The sequence below is a fragment of the Anticarsia gemmatalis genome, chromosome 15, assembly GCF_050436995.1.
Source record: "Anticarsia gemmatalis isolate Benzon Research Colony breed Stoneville strain chromosome 15, ilAntGemm2 primary, whole genome shotgun sequence".
NCBI classification, from domain to species: domain Eukaryota; kingdom Metazoa; phylum Arthropoda; class Insecta; order Lepidoptera; family Erebidae; genus Anticarsia; species Anticarsia gemmatalis.
The window spans coordinates 11,368,187-11,390,807 of NC_134759.1; the positions used below are offsets into that span (position 1 = coordinate 11,368,187).

Sequence of the window (22,621 nt, forward strand, 5' to 3'; positions counted from 1 at the left end):
TAATTTAATAAATCTGACAACACTGATCTAAAACTGTCGTTGATGGTGGTTGATGGTTTGCGTGTTGCTGTGGATCATTTTTATATTTTTAAATTATAAAATAATATCTTTTTAATGTTTTTCATAGTTTCTTGTGGTATTTACAATATCAGTAATGTTTAGTTTATTAGTGCTCACCGTTAAAAGTTACAACCATCGCTGTGTTGGTGAATAATTCGGATCCAGATAGTACAGTGTTTGCGCAAATGATTGTTATCAAAAATATGTAAAATAAGTAGAATCATGTGGATAACTGTTATTTTAATCAATTATCATCTTCCGTTCAACCTAAAATAGGGTTCTATTGATCATTTTTTGAAGAAACAACGCTATAATCGATCAAAGTGGGTCAACGCAGTGGTGGTATTATTTGATTACAATGAATGAGAAAAAGTTGGTTCAAAACTTCAAGAGCTACATCAACGTATCTCCTCTGGTAAGAATTTGTTATCTATACCTTTAAAGAATAATTGTAAAGATAAATCGCTAGATAAGTTGGTTAAGATTTTTGCTGTGTTGTTATTTACAGTGGAGGTTAGAAAGTTGTCTAATTGTACATTATGTATTCTCATTGGTATATAGACATTATTTGATCATAAGTTCCCTTACAAAACATTTACCATTAAACTCCATGGTCTGTGTATCTATTCGTTTTTTATGTCACAGACAGTTGTTATGTAAATAAACAAGAACTGAACTAAATCATATTTGAATTGTTACAGGGAAATGGAGAAAAAAATGGTTCACTGCAAGAAGTAAAGCCTAAATTACTAAATGGTAAGTTTAAGTTAAAATGAACACACATTAATATTATGCATTGAAGTAACACAAGTATTATTATTATTATTTATTTAGATAAAGATCAGTAGCATTTGCACCCTCTATTCATAATTTTAAATTTGAGGCTTGTTATGAAATTACTTAACTGCTTGGCGTTTGGTAATGTGCCTACTGGCCTATACATATACTTTCCATGGTGGACTCCATTTATATCGGTGTCACTTTATCAATAAATTGTGACTAGAGAAGGTAAAAAAGGGTTAAAATATATTTTAAATAATAATAATTATGCCCGGAGATAGGGCATAATTATTTCCTTAAAAATATAAGAGGATCAAATAACATTCCTTAAAAATATATTATAATAATGCTCTTAACACTAAACTATTGTCAATCATTATGTATATGACATTTTTGAAAAACCTTTTCTAAATCATTCCTACCCCATCCCAACCCAAATAAGGGAGGAGGTTAGGTCTTGAGTCCAGAAAACAGGTAATCTATAATTTAAAAAAAATTGTCTTACTTTGATTGTGATAGACCATATTATTTAAGGTTCTCAGTGTTTCTATCAAGTACGGGTGTCAATAAAATGTTTCCCTGTCTTAGAACAGTGGACTAATAAGAAACGATACAAAATTCATTAGGCACTTTGAATAATTTTATTATCATAATACATACTTGTCTACCATTAAAAATGAAATGTATCATAACAAGAAGTTTCATGAGCATCTTAAGTATGTGCAAATTATCGTAATCAAGTATTCCACAATGCACAAGAGGTCAGTAACATTACAATTTCAATCTTAATTACACACTTTCCAAGGGTAAAACAATAAAACTTCAAGCCCCTACATTTTTACTTCACCCAACATAGTTGTCTGATGCAAATTACAATAATAATCATTACGTATGCGTTACGGACGCGTAACTGTATCGCCATTTATGAATACCTGGTAACTTGAGTTCTATGGTAGTAGGAAATGGTGTCCTATACTCCAGTTGATGGTGTATTGTGTCACTAGATGGGTGTTCTAAAGAAAGGTAGGTGCTATGTCGAGAGTATTGCAATATTTTCTCATGTAGTATGCTGCCCTAGTATTAATTATCGTATCAGTGACCTTGTTGCGCGTTTATCGGTTATTTTTATTATTGTTGGAGTATTTAATTGTTTATGATATGAGTCACGTCAGATTCTTGTTCGAAAAATAATGTACCAGCAATACTATCTATTACGACATCTGTTTCGATCAATTCGATCGATATGGCCAAGGACTTTCGTTTCATAATAAAATTATGTTTAAAAAATAACCGTGAATTTGACTTTAATTCTTGTAACTGTAAGTAACTTATTATTATATGACAAGAGTAAGAGTAAGAGCACTTGGTAATACTTGGTATTAAATTCAATCCAATTGTAAGGTCCATTTTTCGCTGCAAAACTTGTCACTGCAACAATATCTGTCTTTCTTTTTCTTTTTTCCAATGTGTTGTTATAACCTTTGTTAATCATCTTCATGCGTGAATTGGATATTCCAATTTATTAATCGTAGAATTTCCCCTTCGAAAACGTAAATTAAATCTCTACGCGCACAGTCATCATATGATTCTCGTGGATAAACCACTACTTTCCCGACCCAATACACTTTTTAGCGTACGTAGATGTTTATCCCCTTCAAGGTCTTTCCCCTGACTCAAAAGAAATTCCTTGAAGGCAAGCTATAGGTAGACCAATATAATATGAAAGAAAAGTAAACAGTTCAAACATACACAACTACTTCAAATAATATATTCAACTGCATGAGTCAAAGGCAAGATTCACGGTCACCGCGTATTGCGCAAATTCTTATTTCCTTATACAAATCGCGGTAAAAAGTGTGGTCCAGATCGCTGACTGCGAAGGCCGATAGAAACTTCAATTGTATTAGGCCGTAGAATATAACATTGCACGAAAATTTCTGAACTCCTTCTCTTTTATGCTAGCCTGGTATCACAAGCTGAAAGGATTTACAAGACTGATCGTGTTAATTCGGATGATCTGTTAAGTTTAGTGCGAATCTTCTTTGTGTTTCTGTTATCCTAGTACTCGTTTTATCTTAGCTTAAATCTCTGTACTTATTTTTTATTTTTAGCGGTCGCTTCATCGATGCATCATTGTTCTGACATCACATAAATAGCTCAAGTATGGCTATATTTGCCTCTTAATATTTGATTCTTTAAATTAGTTTCGCACATAACTGAATAAATTCCTATGACATTATTTATCAATCTTTCGGGGTGCAATGACACTATAACGGTCCCTGTTTATAGATCATTGATAAATATTTTTCGATAGTTTATCAGCTACGAATAAACTAAATAACCTGTTTTGTCGTAGTATCCTTATCCAAATGGCATTTTAATGTGGACGACAGAATCTTAACGTTAGTTCGAAATTCCGTTATAATTAATACTTTGCATATACAGGAACATCGCAATGAATTAATTGAAATAGCCAAATTAAGATAAAACAAATCAAAAAATTATACCTGTCATTTTTATAACTTCCATAGTGAAAAGGTAATTTCGTCTTCCGAATTTTCAAGGCTAGTTTTTCAGCTTACGAGGGATTCCCCTTATAAAGATTAGATATTCTTTCAGATACAACTATCTCATTGCAGATTATTTTTAAACTATTATTTATTGATGACATAGAACTATAATAATAATTGAACTTCGTTTAAAGTTCGCGTAAAATTAGTAAATCTTCGGAACTGATAAATATTCGCGTTTCTGCCTATGTTTACATTAATGTTTGAAGTTTTCTAAATTATTGATAATTGAAATGTAAGAGATCACTAACACTGTTAATCAGAGCGTGATTTACGTAACAATATAAGTATTTAAATACATTCAAAGTGACTCATTTGTTGTCTGTGTAGGTCATTGCCGTTTTTGTTGATAAAACTTTTTTATGTTAAAAAATATACTGCTGACTGATCTCACAGCAAGGCGATACTTTATGGAAAACAGATTTTATATTTACGTAGGTAAATTTATTGAAAGTTGGGCCAATAACGTACAAACTGGAAGACAAACTTTCTTAAAATTTCTCGTATTTTCCAAAAAGCAACTACGTAAATCGCCACCCCTACATTCGTCTTGTTTACGTTACGTGGCCGACGATGCAGTTAATATGATTTTATTTTTACTTGATGAATATAAGTTATTTATAAATTCCGTGAAGCCTGACCGTGGTGTTCAAAATAAGCGTTTTCAAGGAAGATACCAGGCGATCAGAATTCGACAGAAAACCACAAAAAACGTGCACATAACGTCATCTCACAAATAATTCTCGAGATGACGCGTGAAGTACGTAACAACAAACACTGTACTGCTATCATCGTCAGAAAAAATCCTTCTGACTCACACTTTCATGGCGGATTTTTTTGTTAAAAAATACGTAACAACGACCTAAAAAACTGTCTGCCTCAGTAACTTCGAAGGACACTTGCGGTCGCTGTTAATGACGTGGATTATGCCTTAGACTAAATAAGTTAATTTTGGTAGATACGTGATGTATAAGCCAGTTTCACTTATGGGAAACTTATACTATAATGAAAATAATGTTCAGGTAGATGATGATGCTTTCCGACATATTTCGGCCATAGCGACTACTTCGACTCCAATCTAATTGACATTGGTGTTCATGGCATTGCCAATTTTTTAAAGAAATGTCCCAGGTGTAGAGCGGGCACGTGATTTTGGCCCTCACGTAGCTGTGTGAGCAAAGTAACACAATGTCCATACCGAGGCTAGCAGTGATGTTCTTTTTTAACCCATTACAGTCCGCCTTCTGGGCAAGAGTCTTCCGAACGAGGAATGGGTTAGACCTTAAGTCCATCACGTTTGCAAAGTGCGGATTATGGACTTAGCATGCTCTTAAGAAATGTATTAAACAAATTTAGGCATGAAAGGTTTAGTTTTTCAAACGTATAATGTGTTTCCCCAGGCGAGCTGGTCACCGGCGCGGCCCACAGCGTGGTGATGCTCACACCGCTCAGTGAGTGGGACCGCGGCCGCTTCGGCTCCCTCTTCATCACCAACTACAAACTGTCCTTCGTACCCTTGGAGAACTCTAGCAATGATGTAAGTAGTATTATGTTGACACTTTTTAGGACATTTCCCTGTTAGACTTGCTATACACATATTCGCTTCGGTATTAATCGGTGTAGTAAAACAGAATACGTTTAGATTAATGATTAACCCGATCGACACTAGCCGAACAAGTGAGTCGAATCGGTTTTGGTGTTCGATAAATATTGCCGAACCGAACGAGCCGAACCAGAAATAAATGTAACATGTGTAGCAACCCTTACCTGACGAGGGGAGGTGACTTTTGAATATAATAAGGCCATATTTTTAAGAGCAGACCTTAGGTAATACTAGTGCTTAACATGTTTATACACATTCTTTAGCAAAAGATAGTTCATCAGGCTAATGAAAAAGTCTTTAAGAAATCTTGAAGTCTCCTTTTTCAACACCCATCAGATATTTAACCAAAAAAAATCGTTAATTCAACAGTTATCAGTACTAAAACGTTTAAACACAAATGTTTGAACACATGTTATGATTCCACTCTAGCGATTTGACACCGATATTGATAATATGAATCATTCATAGTTTTGATTCATTATTATAAGTTTTTATTATATCGTTTTTGTGAATTATTTTTTATTATTTGATTATTTGATGTGGCTGGAAAACCGTTGTGAAATTTAGCGGCAGACGTTATTTGTCACTTTTACTATCAACATACATTCCAAGGAGTAGCTGACTCGCCCAGCTTTGCTCGTATCAAATTCTTAGTTAAATTATGCGACATTTTATCAATATTCCAGTAGCCGATACGATCCCATTACTTTTGTAAATCCGGCCAGCAGGTTTTGAGTTATTAACTCAAAAGTTACAAGCAATCTTAACAGCTTCATATAACTCGAAAAGATGTTAACAAGTCAGTATAGTAATATACAGGAGAAAAACTGTTCGAACATACGAACAGTTTTTCTCCTGTATATAAAAGGAAAACTGCGTAGTATTTTATGTATGGTGACTGCGATGTGATTTAAGCCGCTCACGCGATAGGGATAACTCTCAGTTTTATCAGAGGTATATAGCATATAAATGTTGATGTATTATGTGTCATGTGCCTATCTACAATATATTATGATCAGCTGCAATGTTATGTACAGTGTTTTAGTAAAACACCTAAATTGTATTCCCACAATAAATGAAGATTTCAAAATGTTTTACATTTTGATAATTTTGTAAATTGATATTTGATTAAGAGAGAAACACCTTACCAATGGTCGAACTCTTTTCCGGAATCAGATCTACGTCATATTGAGGATAATTCCACGAAAAGGCTGCTTTTGTCTCATATTGTTTATTCATTTGGAAATTGATATTTAAAACTACCATACCCATGATTTAAAGCTACAATAACTCTTTCTGGTGGTCGAGAGAAATAGAAAATGAAGAGATTCTTTCATGTACAAGATGAAAAATTATTTTAGTGTTGGATATAATTGAGGAAAGCTATGGGCTATATAACATTACGCTACGACTAATAGGAGCAGAGTATTTAAAATGTTACAAAAACAGGGACAATTTATTATGACATATTCTCTCTTTTGTGAGGTAAGCGAAGTTGCGGGGGTCAGCTAGTGTTTTATAAAGCGGTATACTGAAAGTATAGCCGTAGGTAGATTACTATAGAAAAGGCATGGAGCATTGGACCTGGTTGCCAGTAGCGCGCCATTGTCAATTCACTCCCTTACAACAATAACCGCGGTTTGTAAAGAACTGTGCTATTATTCCCCGTGCCTCTGTAAATACGATGATGGAATATTTATCCTGTGTAAATAGCCATTCGTTTATGTACTTATAACAACAATAGTTTATTAATTTTTCCAGAAAATTATTTTCAGATATCTAGAATTTCAATACCTAATATTAAAATATCAATTTAATTTATCATTATAGTGATTGAATAATATTATAATATCATACATAAAACTACAGAATGAAAACTGATAGATTAAAAAAATGTACACCTTTGTGGCCTGCGATAAGCGTCTTCTTTTTGACGGCTTCAATACTGGATGTAGATAAAATAAACAAAAAACATGTCTTCGAGGTCAATAAACTCTCATACAATATAAACAAAGCACATACATATTATACAGTTCAATTAAAAAATAAAAGTCAAAACACGTTCTTACGGAAGCAGCAATTATTTACGTAAAACCGAAAGCATCATGCAACACCCTTAGTTCAGTTAAAAACTCACATTAGAATAACATCTTAAATTTGTCACTGCTTCTAAAAGGCTCTTTACTAATATTATAATGATTTGATTGAGCGCCCATAGCCGGTTGCGCTCACCGGTCAACGATCTGTGGGTTAAGCAACCATTGGCGCGGTCATTCTATAGATGGGTGACCGCACAGTGGTATTTGAACTGGGCGTCTCCGTGCTTCGGAGGGCACGTTAAAAGTCGGTCCCGGTTGTTGTCTACTAAGATAATAATCGTTAAGCCACGCCAAAGGCCTCTCGGGCGGCTTGAACAACTTTGACACTAGGTTGACCACTAACCATACGACAAACAAACAAACAATAATGATTTTCTCTATCTAGGAGTACTGCCAACGGAACTTTCTGCTTGGTGCGTTCGACGTGCCTCTCACAGGAGTGGGCGCGGTGTGGCTGACTGATGGCGGGCCAGTGCGCCGGAGACGACTCATGCCGTATGGCGAAGTGCCCGGCAAGGTGAAAGGACTTCAGGTTATATGTAAGGTGGGTACAGCATCTATGTACTATCTTTTACATGTAAGTATATGGGGAAATTATAAACTACCACACTATTCCCTACTAATGGACCTTATAGGAAAGTTTAGAGTCAGAGATGTGGTCTAAAATCTTTATTCTATTAATGGAGATTGCAAGCGAGAATTGTATCGTGAAAAATTACATATTTTTTTGTGAAATATAAGTATAAGAGCTTAGTCATTTTAGTAAAATATTTATCTTTGAATTCTGAACAGCATGTAAAATCAGGGTTCGTTACAATTTCTTTCTTCTCAAGATAAGACTTTTTAATTAAAAAACAATAACTCTAAATAATTATTTTTTGATAAAATGTTAAATCATGTAACTTTAATATTTTTTCTATGTCAACAAAATGTTCTTATCAATGTACCTACACGAAATTGGGTCAAAAATATATAACTGTATCGGCAAATATTTAGTAAATTGGTAAAATATTCCAACATACAGTAATTGGGTAAAATGTTGGAAGAAATTATTTTCCTTTTCCTTCCCTATAGGTGTAATTTTGCAATATGTTTTTGAACTCAATGTTATCAAGTTGGTCATGTTTTTACGATTTACCTTTTAGATTAGAAAACTGTAGTCTAAAGTATATTGTTTATTGGAAAGAGGTTATATTAACCTCTTTCCAATAATGTATAGAAAAAAATATATTGCGTCTGTTTTCGTACCTTCGGAATCTATATCATATAAATTAATATTAATGATCGTCGTAATTGTTCGTAAGGATTTTGTCCGTGAGGACAATTTTAAAAAAGAAAATCACCCTGCCCTTTTCCTGCATTATATTTAATTACACTAATTTTCAATTGAGTCGTTTCTACGTCAAAGCGTTACAAACCGACCGAGTTACCATGTCTCTGTCCCCGGTAAAACATGTATCACTCAATAAGATTTCATCAAAATTGATTCAGCTATTTTGGGGTTAAAAACATAACATACATAAACTCTCTCCTATTTATTATTAGTAAGGATTGTGTATTACATTCCGTATAAAAAGCTTGAGTATAAAAACACATGTTGTTTACACATACGTACATTCCTGCAGATGTACTTGTACGTGAATCTGTTTCGGTCAGTTATCTAATCAGATTAGCGCTGTTAGCGCGTGCGACTTGTCTATGTGTGTCACATGCATTGGTCATACTGTTACATGATAATTATTACTATGGTTATAGAGATATATATATACAATTGCTATAGGATACGAGGATTCGAAAAATATAACACATGATTTTCCTTATTTCAAACTAGGTACAGCGAAATTCTAATACATATTATTGTAGTAATAAATTACTCGTAGCAGCATAGATTATATGGAATAGCCAGCATCCTTCTTCAAGATAAAATCCCTCATCCTAATTGGTGTAAATGGGTTCAGACGCACAGGCGTGTAGGAGCAATGAACAGAGAGAGAGAGAGTTAAAAGGTAACTCTCTCTTATAAATTTTATTAAGTTATCAGTAGAAGCGTGCACACAAGAAATGATAACAGTCGTGATAAACACATTGACCATACTATGATTACAGATACCGATATCCCATTTCGCATTCTAACACTAAATTCTTATTTCCAGAACATGAAAGTCCTAACATTCAGCTTCGCGAACTCGCCAATCGACAACGGACGAAAGATCGCCCTAGCGTTAATGCACCACGCTTTTCCAAAACGTCACGACTTACTCTTCGCCTTCGAGTATCGAGAGCCTTACTATCCAACACTACCTTCAGACATGAACATGTTTCAACGAACAGCTGACTGGAAGAGAGAACTAGAACGATGTGAATGCCCTCATTGGAGAATTACTTGTATAAATGGAACCTCAGATGCTTTTATGCTGACGGCTGGAGAGACTCTCATAGTGCCCAGTTCTGTGTTAGACTATAATTTAATGGAGTCAGCGAGGCATTTTAGGTCAGGTAGAGTACCTATATGGGTGTGGGGAAGGCCTGAAGGCGCGGCTTTGTTGAGGAGTGGTGAGCTGCTGCAAACTGAACATTCGTCGACAGCTGAAAGTGTGTTGTTAGAACAGGTACGTAAATTATTTTATCTATATTATTTTGAGTGTAGGATCGAGCTAAGTAATTTTTTTTCCTGATTCTTATGTATGGGGTTCTCTATTATTTCCCAAAGAAAGGTTGATAATAATACTAGTTCCCTAGTAAATGAGCCTGAATGATGTTTTTTTCACCTCTTCCGGTATGACACCCGTTTTATAAATAAACTGACAAAAACAATGGATTATCTTCCAAAGGAAAATGCAGTATTGTACTGCAACGTCAATAACAAATGCATCACAGGTTCGACGTCATGTGACAACAAACGCTTGTAGGTCAAGATAATTGTTGTCAAAATGTCATTGAACTTTCAAACATCTTGTTCATGTAAACAAATAGTAATTCCCCTAGAGTTTGTTCAGTTATCGAACTTTAATAGACCAATAAATTCATTATTTATTTACGTAATACAGATATTAAAGTGAACAAATCAAAACATTTTAAAATGATTCTTATTCCACTATAAATAAAGTTCTATTTAATATTTTTATTATGTAACTTCCACATTTAAAGGGCTTGCCTACCAGGAGAGTATATTACAACAAGAGTTTGTAATACTTGCCCTACGATTTATGAGTCATTGTTTTAGTTGCAGTAATAAATTTGAAATTATCATTCATTTGCATTGTAAATTTCGAATGTGCTTCGATAATACGTTTTGTGTAATGTCAAATGTAAGCCATACGACTCCCGCGCAAAACAATGTAGACTTACTGATAGTTGAATTTTATTGCACAATTTTGAAGAATAGATTTGCATTGACATGTTCCTGCAGTTTATTGCATTTTGTTATTGACAACAATAATTAAAGGAAACATTGTAACACCTTTATATTATCACCGTGCAAATACCAGGAGCTCATACTCCTACAAGAGTTCTTTGTAGTAACCAACAAGTACAGTATAGAAAAGTCAGCCTATTTTCCATTAATATAACGTCTATTTTCGCAGGTTCGTCGCTCACACCCGAAGCTAACACCTCCTCACGTGATCTATTTGTGTGGCAACACGTATACAAACACAGGTGGGCCGGGAATACTGCCGCCCCTTGCTGCGTTACAAACGTCGTTTAAGAAGTTAGCGGATTTGTGTACACCAACCACGCTGGGAGGATTTTGGGTAAGGTTCTTTGAAACATTTTTATAATTGCATCTCTTTTGCACCCTTTCTGCTTGCTCCCAATAAGCAATCTAAAGTAAACCTTGGTAATCTCTTTCATTAAACGTTCATAGTAGTTGTTAAGTCCCAATTCGGTAAAAAATTAAGAAAATAAAATATAATTTCCTAAAATAACTTCTTAGGCCATTAAATATGATACAAATTGTCCTTTGTACAAAGGTCCTGTACAAAATATCAAAATAGAGTACCTAACCATAAAAACCTCTGGAAATAGTAAGAACATTTGACAAGTCGTCAAAATTAAATAATAGTCATTGTCATTTAAAAAATTAAATCATGTGGGCCACAATCGATGAAACTTGATCGAAACGGCGGGTAAATGAACAAGACAATAATTTTTCATCGCTTTTAAGACCCGTTTCATTAAAATATTATGTTTACAAGTCGCGAGAGTTTAAAACTGTTAATAGCCATTGCACAAATAGTTATAACCAATAATAAAAACCCTAACATAACAACAAAATACGTCCTTCACCCAATATCATTAAAAAAACGTAGCAATATTTACTACTAAATTCTGAATAACCCTTATCTATAGTAATTCTTCACACCAATGTAAACATACAATTTCGTAGAATATCCACAAGGTGAATGAATGGCGTCTGTGTACCAGTTTGCGGTTAACGATAAGAAAATCTGTTTCCCTATTCATTAATTACTGTGGGTTCTATTATGAATGTAATTGAGTATATCCGTTTGGTTTTTAGTTAAAGAACCGGCTTATTGTGAAATAATATTTTGAACTATAGAGCACTTGTTTCAATATTCTGTTGTTTGAATCTAAGTAGTTTCTAATTACATAGGTAATTTATAATAGTAGGTACGCAATAAAATTTTGTGCAATGTGCAAAAAAGTGTATCCTAAACGTTCATAAATAGACATAAACATAGTACATTTTGTGTATATTTTTCTCCATGAGGTCTTGTAGCTGAATAAATTTAAAATCTTTATCAAGCAATTAATTGGTGTACTGATTAACTCACATTCTTTACTTCTTATTTTTTTTTATATCACTTACGCGTAAATATTTCCTGGAAACGGGGAAATACCATATATTAAAAATACCACTTTGATGTGTTCTTAAAAATCTTTCTTTCTTCTTTTTTTATCTTCTTTTTTGTCAATTAGTGAAAGAAACAAAACACTGTACAAACCTAAGATAACTTTATTAGTTTTTTAATAGTTATTTTATTATAACTACATTCTCCTTATATTGTCATCCTCTAGGTACAAGACTCCCAGTACTACTCCATACTGGACTCGAGTAGATGGCTGAGGCACGTCGCCAACTGTATCGCGTTCGCTGACGACGCGGCGCAGCATCTCTCCAATAACGTCACTGTTGTATTACAAGAAGGTATTGTAACAAAACTATTGATTAAGAAAAAAATCTGGTAGTTGAGTGAAGCTTAATAACTAGTAACAATAAACTTAATTTCTAATTGACTTTATGATCAGTAGCCCTACCATGAGTTGGCGTAGTTAAAAACTAGAGTAGTTAACGTGAGAACGCAACTACAACAGTGGGCTCAAATAGGGAAAGAATGAACGACAAAGCCAATCTACATTCACTGTTGTTTAATTTAACTACACGTTATTAAATATGGCGACCCATGGTAGCAATTTTGGTACCTTAACTATCCGCTAGAGGCGCTGTTCGAGTTTTACGAGAACTACAGTGTCTCCGGGAGACTATAGTTACCAACTCATGGTAGCGCTACAGTATAACAGTTGTAATCTAAAAAATTGTCAGTTCCAATAAAGTACCGATATTGGTAAGATATCAAAAATCCTGCTCTAACTACAGTTAGCTCAAACCGTTGACTACTACTAAACATTCGACACAAATAGATAAAAAAAATAAAGATTACCAATTATCTGGGGTCACAGGAGTGCCCCAAGCCGAAGCTTAAAATTAGGGCTTATTAGGGTTGGGCATGTAGGCCTAGAAACTTGGCTATTCATGAGATCTGATTACTTTTTGACAGTGCGAGCGATATGGGCTCGTCTTGGTAAACTTTACATGAAAATGTTTTTTTGGGGGATACAATCTACAATTTCTTTTTTCATGATATTTTCAGGTGACGGCGTAGATTACTGCGCGATAGTGTCATGTCTCACACAGTTATTAGTAGACTCGCACTTTAGAACCATCTCGGGCTTCCAGTCACTCATACAGAAAGAGTGGGTCGCGCTCGGACATCCCTTCTGTGATAGGTGAGTACTGCTTTGCATTTATGTTATCCTGGTACTTCAAGTGTACGATAATCCTCTCGTTACAATGAGCTCGTATAGAAGTAGCTACCAGTAAACGACCTCCTAAGTGGTCATGTGGCCCTAGTGAATTTTTAATTTATTTTTTTGTTACTAGAAAAAGTTTGGTTATAATTGAGATTTGTTTTTATCTACTCAATAGCAATAGCTCTTCATTTCAAAGACATGCTGCATTCGTAATTCTTTTTTACTAGTATTTTTCTTCTTGCATACAAATTTCCGAACCCGCACTTTGCCAGCATGATGGACTCAAGGACCCCCTCCCTCAAAAACCGTCTCCCGTAAAAAGGTATTAATATATTCTTCCACCATTTATAAAATCTTTTCAAACTCGACAGGTTCGGTCTCCCCCGGCCCGGCAACCCCAAAGACACGACAGCTAAAGACGCGACGGCAGCGCAGACGGCGCCCGTGTTCCTGCTGTACCTGGACTGTGTGTGGCAGCTGCTGCAGCAGTTCCCGGCACACTTCCAGTTCACCGAGACCTACCTCACTACTCTGTGGGACTGCGCACATAATCATATCTTTGACACCTTCCTGTTCAACTGTGCGAGGGATAGGGAGCTTGCTGTGGCTAAGGTAAGTCGACAATTGAAGTATAAAGTTTTTTCATTTTTTAAAGATAGGTATTAGACAAATAATTTTGACATGTTTATGAACGACTGAAGCAAATTATTGTAGTTAGACCTGTAAAGAGTAGGTAATTGTGTTTAGAAATCGACGTGAACTTAAACAGTCTTAAATATGCTGTATAATTTTGAAAGACGTGTTCCTTCAAATGTTATTATTACAAAATCACTGCTTACGGCATTATTCCCAGTAATATTACTAAGATATTTGGAATTATTATTGCAAACATAAATATTAACCTTCACCACACAATTACTTGTAATTTTGCTAAAAATGAAATAAACAATAATATAACTGTTTGTTTTTAATTATAGAACTTCGTACAGAGGCCGGTGTGGGACTGGGGCGAGCAGTTCTCAGAACAAGACAAGGCGTTGTTCTACAACCCACTGTTTCTTGGAGTCAAACCGAGCGGTACACAGTCTACGAGACTATGTGAGTACTAATATTGTTTACATTATTTATTTTGTTTCGGATCGTCCCTATAACTACTCAAAGTACGTTTTGTTAAAAAAATCCTACTAATATTATAAATGCGAAAGTTTGTGAGAATGTATGTATGGATGTTTGTTACTCTTTCACGCAAATACTACTGAACTGATTACGATGAAATTTTGGTATATGCTGAAGACCCAGAATAACATATAGGCTACTTTTTATCCCGGAGTTCCCGAGGGATCGGGATTTACCCTAAAAGGGTTTCCACGCGGAGGAAGTCGCGGGCGGCCTCTAGTGTTACATACTTTCCTTACGTACTAAGAGGCTAATTCGTAGAACGTATCAAGCTTTTTCTTAACCATCGACGTACGTACACTAACTAATACGTGCACGCTCAAGGAGAGAGAAAGCGATCGTCAACTGACCTCCTGAGCTTAGTCGAATATTAATTGGCAACCGCAAGTTTTATCCGTAAAAAAGCACACCTGTGACCGAATATAGATAACTAGCCGACCCGCGCAACTTCGCTTGCGTCACATAAGAGAGAATGGGTCAACATTTTCCCCGTTTTTGTAACATTTCTTACTGCTGCTCTGCTCCTATTGGTCGTAGCGTGATGATATATAGCCTATAACCTTCCTCGATAAATGGGCTATCTAACACTGAAAGAAGTTTTCGAATCGGACCCGTAGTTCCTGAGATTAGCGCGTTCAAACAAACAAACAAACAAACAAACAAACAAACAAACAAACTCTTCAGCTTTATAATATTAGTATAGATATATATAATTCTTCTGTAAGTGTGTATGTCACTGAACTTCTCTTAAACGACTGGACCGATTTTGATATTTTTTTTTGTGTGTGTTCAAGGGGATCTGAGAATGGTTTAGATTCACAATCTTGTCCGCTAGACAAGGTTTTTTTATTTAATTTTTATGGCAAAACGACGTTTGCCGGATCAGCTAGTAGATAATATATTTTTGTATGTATGTATCAGCTCAAACGCCAGTGAACACGTCGTGGACCCCGGAGCTGAGCCGGCTGGAGGCGTGCAGCAACGTGGCGGCCATGGAGCTGTGGTCGCAGTGCTACGAGCGCTGGCTGCTGCCGCTCGACGCCAGCGGGGCCGGGGCCGTGCAGTACCATGTGCATAACTATGCGCTTAGGAATGAGGTACAGTGTTCTTTTATCAATCACTAGCTGACCCGCGCAACTTCGCTTGCGTCACATAAAAGAGAATAGCTCAAAATTCTCCCCGTTTCCTAAGATTAGCGCGTTCAAACAAACAAACAAACTCTTCAGCTTTATAATATTAGTATAAATTAAAACCAATTCTTGCGAAAATTATTAGTATTTGGGGGGCTGGTCGTAATTCCCCGACGCTTAATACATCTATAGAACACTTCATCTTTTTATATGTGTTCGTAACCCGTAAAAAGTAAAAAATGAGTATTTTAAACATACAAATTGTATCTAAATCGAGTCGTAGCAACGGGTTTATGTAATATTTTTTTTTACTAGCGTCATCACGACACTATTTAAACTTATCCAGTTATAATAATTCAATAAGTAGGATACGAATCCGTTATTTTTCAGTCACTTTAGTTAACCACTTGGTTATTCCCTTTTGTGGTGCAGTTGGGATAAGATAAGGTGCGGTAACTTTGAGTCCGAAGGGTCGTTAATGGACTTTTATCAGTTTATTCTTGAGATTTGGTTAAATATGCATGTAATTTTAGGTAAAGTATGGGACGTTTGTGTTTGCGAAGACGCTACTTTTACCAGTTATACCTGAGATTCGGTTGTATCTACGTTGTTACCTATTTCTTCACGAGTCTTTTCTACTTGAAATATAATACAATATTCCATTCACAGATCCAACAAATAAACGAAAAGCTAACGTCCCTGTCGATCCTGTCCCGGCGCCACTCTCACGACTCAGACCCGGCGGTGTCCCGGCGCTCGGTGCCGCGCTTCTTCCCGTTCAGCGCGGGGCGCGCGGGGCCGGGCGGCGCGGCGCTGGCGGCGCTGGGCGACATGCAGCTCAGCATCATCGACGCCAGCCAGCTGCTCGAGTCGCAGTCGCTGCTCAACGCGCCCGACTAATATCTACTTTAATCCTGCACTCTTAAGGTATAGTTTCGCGTTGTAATGTCAATGACTTATCGACAGTGAAGAATAATACTACAGATTTCTGGTCTGTTATTTGATTATTAACTTTATGATTTTAGGATATGACTCAATTTTGTTTAGCGATTGTACCTGCCGGAATTATAATAAAACAGTAAAATTGTATTTACTTTTTTACTACAATATCGGCAGTTTAATAATATAAATAGGCTCTATTTATTAACGGGCTATGGCATTATAATAAAACAGTAAATTTTTATTTACTTTTTTACTTTGTTTCCAATTTTTTTATAGTCAACTAACGTCATTTGACGAATAACGATGACATTTTAAAAATTTATCAAAATTATTCCATAGTAAATTTTACCTAACGCCGGCAACATCGACCGTTAAACAAAAATTGCAATAAACTAACTGTAGTAGCTATCCTTTTCTGACGATAAGTTATTAACATCGGTTAATAGTATATAAATATTCGAACGATTCTAACCCGTGTAGTTATAACGAATAGCTTATATTCCGAGTTCTATCATTCGATTTTAACTCTTATGGCGTTGACGATAAGGTGTGTTGTTGAAGACTCGATGATTAGCTCTTAATGTAATGTAGAAATGTTCGCGATTTTAACTCTTTACGTAGAGTTTGTAGCTGTTTGTAAATGTTTGAAATTCTTCGCTTCTAATGTACATACGAATTAGTGTTTAATGTTGGTCCCGAATATACACACACAATGATTTTAAGTAACTATTGTTTATTCCTTTAAAAATATGCATAAATAACATGATGCAGTATCATGAATTGAATCATGAAGTGATAATATACGGGAAATTATGTTTTTGTACTCTGATTGACTTGACGTTTCGGTATAATTAACTAATTAGATAAATCTGTGACGAAACGTCAAGCAAACGGTACAAAAACATAATTTCCCGTGTATTATCACTTATCAGATATAGTTTGGTCGCTTCATAGTATTCTTTTAATTTTGAAGAATTTTTTTTCTAACTTAAATGTTTGGAAACGGGGCCTTAGTCCTAGAGTGGACTGTGAGAGACTGAATATAGAAAAGTATTTAAAAAGGCAAAACAACGACACAAAAATGGACCATAATTATATTTTAGGCATTGTTATTTTCATAAATTCAGAGCTTGTTATTATGAAAAGCGAAGATAAACTATTATTTTTGTAATTCTGAGCTAGCAAGATGCTTCTCTGAGTTTTATAAAACGGTACTTTAGTTAACTGAGACTTACCCTCTTATTCATAAACACACTATAAACCTATATTAGTTAAAAAGCTACATATGTTTTCTCTTTTTCATTTCGCTAAGGAGTGAAAGAAACAAAACACTTTATAAGCCTTTCATAACTTCATATATTTTTATGAATAAGAGGGATAGTTTTTAATATAGTCTTCCTAATTGATATTTGGGACCAACAGTGAACAATATAACCGACTGTTTATCTAGAACAAGTTATTATAACGAACAAGGCTTACGTACTGACTGTGGCGTGACTTTAGGACAAACTAAACGAATAACCCCCGGTTTCTGAGGTACTTTTAACGGTAGTTTATCTATTCAATAGCGTTTAAACTCATATAAAAAAATGCTAATTAAACCACGCCCTGTATAAATATATGTATTGAAAACTATGGTATTAAAATTAACTGGGTTATTTGGTTTATACTTCTGTATTTAAAAAACTGTGCACTAACCGTAAGTGCAAGTTCTATTTACTAGGTACACGCCATTCACTTTTGTGTGTGGAGCAATAAACCACTACATATATTTTAGCTTTTACCGCAACGGCTTGTTGCGGTATTAACCCCCGGTTTTTTTTGGCGTTTTTTTTGTATATGAGTTTAAATGTACTCAGAAAGCGGGGGTGAATACAGCAATAAGCCGCTGCGAAACAAGCTAAAAATATGAGCAAATAATGTAGAGGTTTATTGCTACATTCAAGCACTAAGTTAAATAGCATGTGACTATCTAAGTTTGTCCTTACTGTAATACTAAGTCACGCCACCACGTACCGCCACGGCCATCATGGAGTATTAGGTAAATTAGACATAATATATTCACATAACATTAAGACGTACATATAACATAAGTGTATATAGTTTCAATATTAAAATATTTTATTTTTATAAGTTCCCTGTAACAAGGAATTGATTAAAATTTGTATATTCCATTTGAATAATAGTTATATTTTTGTATAATCTATAGTTTATGGTGTGACCATTCATAATGTGCGAAGTATACGTTTACGCGTTTATACGTAGTGTGGGCCATTCCAAAAGTATTCCAATGTTTTCGAACGCTAACTTGTAAGGGGCTGACATACATGTGCTATAAAGAAGAACGATTATTTGTTTGCTAGAGCCGCGGACAATATAAAAGTACATTTGATCGTGATAATACTAGAGTAATAAATATCTGTATTAATTATAAACTTAACCTGCATAACACCAAAAATGTATCATTAAACAAAAAGGACATAAGATAACCGTCTCATAAAGTCGTAAAGTTTTTCATAGCACGTGTATATCAGCTCCAAATATTTTCGAAATCCGCTTACTAACTGAGCTTATAGTAATAATATTCATAAGTACTTTTGTTACCAATACTAAACTGTATTAACGTTAATTACATTACAATAACACCTAGAGCAGACATTACTCGAACTCTTTCTACAAGCGATTTCACCCGAGTATTTCCGAAGATACCCGATCTATACTTACGCGTTGCTGATGTCCTAGTAGTTGATACAAAAATATTGAAAGAATATTTCAGTTTAAACCAGTTGTCGTTCCGTAAAAGGAACATTTTATTTATTGAATAGATTCAATTTTAAGATTAGTAATGTTTGCTTTAGGTATTAACTATTAAAGTATCTTTCCCTCTTGGTCCTCCAAGCTAACCCATTAAGAGTGCTTACAAAAACCAATCTTTGAATGATAAATGTTGAAAATTTCAATATGTTATTGGTTCTATATAAGTACTCTTACTCCCTAGACGTACTCAAAACCAAATCTAACTTATAGTGATTATGTTGTAAATATGGCAGCTAAACGCTTTCTTAGTACTTTGTTATTATTTTAATATTTATTTTGCCTTTAATTGTAATTTATTTTAATCATCGTACAGCTATGTAGTTTAGTGAATGGGGCGGGGATATAAGGCAAGTGAAATATCAGACTTTCTTATGTAAAATTTTGATATTATGTCTATCTATCTAGGAGTCAATTATTTCGTCTTACTCTGTCTATAATCATGATTAGAGTAGTTTCAGACTGCACGTATGTTAGGGTTGCCAGATCCAGACTGATAATTTCTTTGACATTTCTGGGGCCTTGAACGGAATTTTGGTCTCCGGTCCGAAACTGCACTAAGAAGAAAAAGGACCAAAAAAAAAACTTGGTATTTTTTCATTCCGGGACATCACTTGAAATTCCGGGACAATCCCGGAAATCTCGGCCATCTGGCAACTTTAACATATGTGCGTATACGTACACGTGTACGAGACGTACACGAAGAATAAAACATAAAATATTTCGTATTTCTTACTTGTTTATTTATAAATGTTTTCCCGCCCCTGTATTTTATCGAACTGATCGTTATTATTGCTTTGTTGTCCATTGAACATAATGTTACTAATCGTAGACCGTTGAATACAATGTATTATTTTTAGTACAAGTCTTTAACACATTTGATATTGTTGTGCTAAGGATTTATACGAAATAGACATCATAGCGAGACTTGAATAAAAAACAAACATATTTTTGGAATGAATTTCTGCATATATCGAAATTCAGTCATTTCTTCACATTTTCAGTTCAAAAGTAACAGAAATTGGATGTTTTTATTTTCAAGTCTCGTTGTATGAGCTATTAAAATACTTATTGCCTTGATATAATTATGTATAGAATATAAAAGTTTTAAATAATCGACGAATTATTGGCATAGTATCATTAATACACAGTGACTTGTTATTGCACGCAAACTAATGTTTTTACTTTCGCGACTTTTACACATTTTGTTTTATAGACAACGGACCTTAACTACAACTTCATAGTAACTATTAAAATATGATGACCATAAGTGTTTCTCTTTCTCGCTACTTAAATCAAACAGAGACAGGCTATGTTTTACTGAAACATTATCTATGTATGGATGTGAATGAAGCAAAGGAAGTTTGTAAGGATCGTACCAAGTGGCGTTCTCCGGTCTCTCCCTTCCCCGTATGGGAGGAAAGAATTTTACTTATTATAAGTATGTGTGTATTTATTTAGAAAAACGCTATAGGGATTGTAATGAATGATTATTTACTGTATAATAGAATAAGGGAATTAACGCGAACACGCATTTTACCTTAAAATGCCTAACGTTTCGGCGCAGGTTGCAGGTTGCTGACTGTCAGTCAGCCTGGGACCACGGCGAGTGTTCGCGTTAATTCCCGTATTCTATTATACATTAAACATGCAACGCGAGAGTTTAAAAGTTATGAATGATTATTTACGCCTTAAATACGATAGAATTATGAATAAAGAAGAATAAGGGTGTATGAAGTTTCTGAGGTGTGTTAAGACCCGTTGTCTATAAATTATTATAAAATTCTTAGGACAAAACATGATCATGTAATATTACTAATAGTAACTGATCAATTTTACAAACATCACATCACTAAGACGGTACTTCCTTCAGAAATGTATATTTGTGTTCATTTTCTTTATTATAAATGAATATGTTTGTATTTATGCAGTTTTCTATGGAAGTCGTCAATGTCTTAACTGTTCTTGTTACCTTATTAAAGTATAGAAACTGCGCGTTTTTAGTGTAAAGGATCATATTTGCGTTTTTAACTTGAATCTAAACACCTATATGTCCAAACGGTTGATTGACGCATGAAAGGTGGTTTACAAATATTGTGATTGTTATTTTCTTCCAACATTTTAGGTCTAGCTATAGGGTATCTAGTTAATGGCAGGCGGCTAAACTTTATCACTTATTTGTATAGTATTTTTTACTACACGAAACCATGTATGGTTAATCATATGGTAAAAAAGTATGGTATATTATGTACACGAAAATCCAAGAAAATGATTTTTAATTATAACAATTTCAACAATTTAAGAACGCCAATATGTTTCTAATTTCTAAGTTATATAGAAACAACGCGCAGTATTGTTGTGTTATAGTCTGCTGTAAGTAATAACTTTATATTAGAAGCAAATATTTATGTAATTTATAAGTTTACGAACTGTTATCGTACTAATACGGACTATGCTTATGTTTAGTTTCGCTGTCATCGGTGCACGGCCCGAGGGTAATGTAGAGGTTACAGTCACATATAAAAATAATATATTATGGCTTAGGAATATTGTGTAAAGAAAAAAATATTTTTGACGAGGAAAAGTTTTGTCTACATCTAGGTAATAGGAAGTCGTGTCGAAAAGTTCGTGTATTAATTGTACAATCATGTGTCCGAATGGCACTGATTCTTGATTTTCAATGAGCCAATGAAGCCAGCGCAACAGTGTCTTTAGCTCAGAAGGTGGCAATAAAGCCAGTTAGCAATAAAGAATACTAAATACAAATCAATATATATTTAGTAATCGTTATTGCTGACTGTATCAACTAAGCACAGTAGACCTAAGCCAATCTTAAAATTTAACTATATTTCCGAATTAATGTACATGAAACCCATATTTACACATACATTATAAATAGTAGTGCTAGTTCCATTCTATCGCCGAAAATGAGTGCCATTTCTCAGTGCATGTGAATTCGACTGTATCTTGTAGGGTGTAGCCCAGTGCCGTGTAAATGATTCGTACCAAATTGTGTTAGTGTACCTGACAAGGTTATACACGAAATGTTCAAATGTGAGGAATAAAGGAGTTACGAAATCAACTTGTTTTATTTTTAATGTTTATCCCTTTAGTTTTGAATTTATTTCGTGATTGAAGTTCGTACACGAGGTGCGTTGCGGTCATTTATCCCGCAACTTGATTTGTATAGCGGTTGTCTCTTGAGAATAAAATCGTTGAGTATTGAAGGATCTTGTAGCTAATCTCTTCGTATTATCTCTTGTATACAAAGAGCTGCAGTCAACAACATAATAATGACCGACTTACATTGCTATATAAATATTTGGATATACGTAAATGAGCGTATACGTGCGATAATTCGCCCGTTAGAAAACTGTTTACCTTAGTTAACAG

General features: G+C 34.7%; 1 protein-coding gene across 1 annotated transcript; it reads left to right on the forward strand.

Annotated features, from left to right (window-relative positions):
* The first annotated feature begins 49 nt into the window (after positions 1 to 49).
* LOC142978761 (myotubularin-related protein 10-B) lies at positions 50 to 22,306 on the forward strand. The gene is made up of 12 exons (XM_076123318.1): positions 50 to 475; positions 762 to 816; positions 4,811 to 4,947; positions 7,498 to 7,656; positions 9,266 to 9,721; positions 10,697 to 10,864; positions 12,153 to 12,282; positions 13,007 to 13,142; positions 13,538 to 13,778; positions 14,144 to 14,264; positions 15,264 to 15,439; positions 16,142 to 22,306. Exons 1-12 carry the CDS (start codon positions 419 to 421, stop codon positions 16,370 to 16,372), a joined length of 2,067 nt encoding a protein of 688 aa, XP_075979433.1. The 5' UTR covers positions 50 to 418; the 3' UTR covers positions 16,373 to 22,306.
* Positions 22,307 to 22,621: the final 315 nt, after the last annotated feature.

Coding starts and splice junctions, on each gene's coding strand:
- LOC142978761 (XM_076123318.1), top strand. CDS start 419: ATGAATGAGAAAAAGTTGGTTCAAAACTTCAAGAGCTACATCAACGTA. Junction 476..761: donor ACATCAACGTATCTCCTCTG/GTAAGAATTTGT, acceptor GAATTGTTACAG/GGAAATGGAGAAAAAAATGG. Junction 817..4,810: donor AAAGCCTAAATTACTAAATG/GTAAGTTTAAGT, acceptor GTGTTTCCCCAG/GCGAGCTGGTCACCGGCGCG.